The following is a 4,570-nucleotide window of genomic DNA, read 5'->3' as shown; positions in this document are numbered from 1 at the left end:
CAAACCCTGATGTGCCAAACCAGAGCATTCCATATGATGACACCCCGCCCCAAGGGTTTCGATCAATTGGTGAAGTTTATCAAAAATCAAATGCAATGACAGAAGACCAGGTGCGTGATCTTTATGATAAAGAAGTTGGGTTATTGCTAATTGATGGTGAACCGGCTTCCTTTGATGAGGCTGCAACAGAGGAACCATGGCTAAATGCTATGAAGGAAGAGCTGGCTTCGATAAAAAGGAATAATACTTGGACCCTAGCACACTTGCCAACCGGTCACAAAGCAATCGGGCTGAGATGGGTGTTTAAGCTGAAGAAAGATGCTCAAGGGAATGTGATAAAGCATAAAGCACGCTTGGTGGCTAAAGGATATGTGCAGCAAAAAGGAATTGATTTTGAAGACGCCTTCGCCCCAGTCGCACGGCTTGAAACAATCAGGTTATTATTAGCAATTGCAGTCAAAGGAGGGTGGCTTGTACATCATTTAGATGTCAAGTCGGCTTTTCTTAACGGTGAACTCCGGGAAACAGTCTATGTAAAACAGCCAATTGGTTTTGAAATTAAGGGCAAAGAAGGTATGGTTTATAGGCTGCACAAGGCGCTTTATGGGTTGAGACAAGCACCCAGGGCATGGAATGCTCGATTGGATAAAGCTCTCAAGGATCTTGGTTTTAGCAGGTGTACACATGAACAAGCTGTATACAAGGTACACAAACAAGATTATGTTATTATTGTTGGTGTCTATGTAGATGACTTGATTGTGACTGGATCAAGTGAAGTGAAAATTTGGGAGTTTAAGAGAAGAATGAAGTCTATCTTTGATATGAGTGATTTGGGCAAATTAACTTACTACCTTGGGATTGAAGTAGAACAAACCAAGGATGGAATAATACTGAAACAAGAAGGTTATGCTGGTAAAATTTTGAAGATGGCAGGTATGAGTACTTGTAATGCGACTAATTGCCCAATGCAGCACAAATTGAAGTTAACAAAAGATGAATCAGGAAAAGAAGTTGACCCGACGAAGTATCGAAGGATTATAGGTTGCCTTCGTTACCTGCTCCATACACGGCCAGACCTTAGTTACTCAATTGGGGTGGTGAGTAGATACATGCAGCTTCCTAAAGAGAGTCACTTTGCAGCCGTTAAGCAAATTCTCAGGTACATCAGAGGAACAATTAGTCATGGTCTGAGGTACAAAAGAGGTGGTAACGGGAAGCTGAAGGGATATAGTGATAGCAGTTTTGGAATAGAAGACGGAAGGGGAACTACTGGTATGGCCTTTTATTTTTCGGATAATTTAGTCACTTGGTCGTCACAGAAACAGAACACAGTAGCTCTTAGCTCTTGTGAAGCTGAATTTATGGCTGCAACTGCAGCAGCCTGTCAAGGACTATGGTTAAGAAATTTGGTCAGTGATCTGGTGGGAACGGAAGCTCAGAAAGTGAAGTTGTTTGTAGACAATGAATCGGCAATTGCACTCATGAAGAACCCCGTCTTCCACGGGAGAAGCAAGCATATTGATACAAAATATCATTTCATCCGCGAGTGCGTTGAAAGAGAGCAAATTGAGGTTGAGCACATCAGCGGAGATCTGCAGAAAGCAGACATTCTTACCAAAGCATTGCCACGTGTTAAGTTCGAAGAGATGAAGCAGCTTATGGGAGTTGAAGATCAGAAGAAGGAAGTCAACATTCAGGGGGAGAATGTTGGTTAAATGTTGACCGATTTTAATTCAATAACGTCCACTTTTGTGAACGTTGGAAGCCCAAGAATAAAGGAGCACGTGGGACCAAATATTCTGCAAAGTTCGTTGCTTTATTTCCTATTTAAATAATTCAGCATCAGTTGTTTTTTTTATCTCTTTTCAATCAGCCGAAATTCCTTTGTAATCATTCAATCACGCTGACTTCAAGCATTTGTTTAATAATAAGATTACATTCGGCTACTCTGTTTCTTGTTCTTTCTTATTTTTATTCACTGTATTGCCTGATCCTATCTTACATATAAGTCTATAAGCAATTACCTCATTCAATCCACCGCCTCATCCTCACCCTTTTCTTCATTCTTATCCCCTCCGGCACCACACTTGTTAGTCATTGTGAAAAATGGCTGAAAATAATATTTCAAATAGTAATTTGAAAGTTAGGTTCAGTGGTGAAGCTAGGCACTGGACGGATGCTCTTCCCATCGGAAATGGACGTCTTGGCGGTATGGTGTGGGGTGGTGTTTTATCCGAAACCATCAACCTCAATGGTACACTCTTTTCTTTTAATACTTGTACACATAGACAGTAGACAGACCTATTATATAGCGTGTAGTGTCTAGTTGATCCCATGAGATTCTTTAAATCTCATACTGGGGATCTTAAACTTACTTCTAAGCCCACATGTAATGGGGCGCGAACAAGAAGATGGCGCCGGTATGGAGCCCCTCCCACCGCCCCCCCCAGCGCTATAATCAAAAAAAAAATACCGGCGTGAAGGACATAGCGGCGCGAGGAAGAAGGAGGAAGAAGGGGATTTGTTCTCCATTTTCCACTTTGGTCCCTGCATTTTACAATTTGGTCCCTGCATTAAAACACTTTGGTCCCCTGCATTTTACACCTTTGGTCCCTGCATTTTACACTTTGGTTATGATGAGGTAGGGCTTTATGACTACGGCCTCAAGCCCCATAAAGCCCCGGGGTGACGTGGCATGCCACATGGCGCATAACGCCCCTTTGGGGGCTTTATGACTACACATGGCCTAAAAGATGAGTGTACATTTATGTGACCTGACCTAACTAGAACAGAAAATTCAGATCTCGATTTGAGAGACATTCAAACATCAAAAATTCCAACACCAGTGAAAAAAAAAATCATGGGTCCGCCAGAATGTGAACATTCACAAATGATCAATTAATTCATGTTTGCTGCAGATGACACTTTGTGGACAGGAAGCCCCGGGAACTACACAAATCCCGATGCACCAAAAGCTCTCTCCGAGGTCCGGAAACTTGTGAACGATGGAAAGTATGCAGAAGCTACAACTTCTGCAGTCAAATTATCCGGAGAAGGCTCCAATGTATATACGCCCTTCTTAATTTATCCATTTATTTTGTACCAAAGGTCTATAGAAAAGGTCTCCCTCCGTGTGGCTTTAAGTCCCATAGTAGGGTTGTGCACGAATAATTGATGGTGTTGGGCCGTTGGCTAAACGTACCATGTCACAAAATGAAAACCCTATTTATAAAAAAAATCTATTCGGCCCGTAAAAATGTAGCATACAAACGTCGTACTTCTATATATACGGACCGTATAAAATGTGGCATACAAGTGTTGCCCTTTATACAACCGATATAGTACTTTCGCCTTTTCATACAACCAATATAACGACTAATCTGACAAGGGGTACATTTAGTAAAAGTGGGGGAGAGTCTTACGTTTAGCGCATACCATAATTAATCATGTTTTTGTAATGGTGAAGGCATATCAGCTTTTGGGTGACATCAACTTCAAGTTCCACGAAACTGATGTCAAGTACGACGAGACAACATATCGAAGGGAGCTGGATTTAGATACTGCAACAGCAAAAGTTACGTACTTGATCGGTGAAGTGGAGTTCACTAGACAACATTTTGCTTCATACCCAGATCAAGTCATTGTCTCCAAGATTTCTGGAAACAAGTCTGGTTCTTTGTCTTTTACTGTGTTTCTCGATAGCAAGATTCCTCATCGTACATCAGCGAATGCTCAAAATCAGATTGTCATGGAAAAAACAGAAGATGGAATTAAATTTTCTGCTGTTCTTGATCTGAGAATCAGTGATGATATTGGTACCATAACTGTTTTCGAAGATAATAAGATTAAGGTGGAGGGATGTGATTGGGCTGTCATACTTCTAGTGGCATCTTCTTCATTTGAAGACCCTTTCACCAATCCTTCAGATTCTAAAAAAGATACCACAATTGATTGTTTGAATAATTTGGAACAATTGAAGAGATATTCGTTCGAACAACTTTATTCACGTCACTTGGATGATTATCATAATCTTTTTCATCGCGTCTCGATTAACCTTTCGAAAAGCTCAACGTTGAAAGATTCTTATGTCCCAACTTCCGACAGGATTAAGTCTTTTAAAACGGATGAAGATCCATCGTTGATCGAGCTTTTGTTTCAATACGGTCGTTATTTGCTTATTTCTTGTTCTAGGCCTGGAACTCAGCCTGCAAATCTGCAGGGTATATGGAATGATAAAGTTTATCCACCATGGGAGTAAGCAATATTTTGATCACCATTTCAAGAAAATATATATGTTATGTTAGATTGTTAGTGAAGCTACAATGTTGACCATGTTTGTTGACTTATTTATGCAGTGGTGCACCACACTTGAACATTAATCTTCAAATGAACTATTGGCATTCGCTGCCATGCAGCCTCCATGAATGCCAAGAACCTTTGTTTGACTTCATAAAAAACCTTTCTGTCAATGGAAGTAAAACGGCAAAAGTGAACTATGAGGCGAACGGGTGGGTCGCGCACCAGGTTTCCGATATATGGGCTAAAACATCACCTGACCGCGGTGAGGCTG

At 41.1% G+C, this 4,570-nt stretch overlaps 1 protein-coding gene across 1 annotated transcript in view; it reads left to right on the top strand.

The window, feature by feature from the left end:
• Positions 1-1,975: 1,975 nt before the first annotated feature.
• Positions 1,976-4,570, top strand: part of LOC110885278 (alpha-L-fucosidase 2) — a 4,271-nt gene continuing 1,676 nt past the window's right edge. The window contains exons 1-4 of the mRNA XM_022132960.2: positions 1,976-2,254; positions 2,919-3,064; positions 3,467-4,254; positions 4,356-4,570. The exon at positions 4,356-4,570 is cut by the window's right edge and continues 77 nt beyond it. Coding sequence (XP_021988652.1) covers positions 2,107-2,254; positions 2,919-3,064; positions 3,467-4,254; positions 4,356-4,570 — 1,297 coding nt within the window. The 5' untranslated portion in view covers positions 1,976-2,106. The remainder of the gene's footprint in view (positions 2,255-2,918; positions 3,065-3,466; positions 4,255-4,355) is intronic.

Source organism: Helianthus annuus, chromosome 10 (genome assembly GCF_002127325.2).
Source record: "Helianthus annuus cultivar XRQ/B chromosome 10, HanXRQr2.0-SUNRISE, whole genome shotgun sequence".
Taxonomy (NCBI): Eukaryota; Viridiplantae; Streptophyta; class Magnoliopsida; order Asterales; family Asteraceae; genus Helianthus; species Helianthus annuus.
Note: the sequence above shows the minus strand (reverse complement) of the source record. Positions and strands in the feature narration are given on the sequence as shown.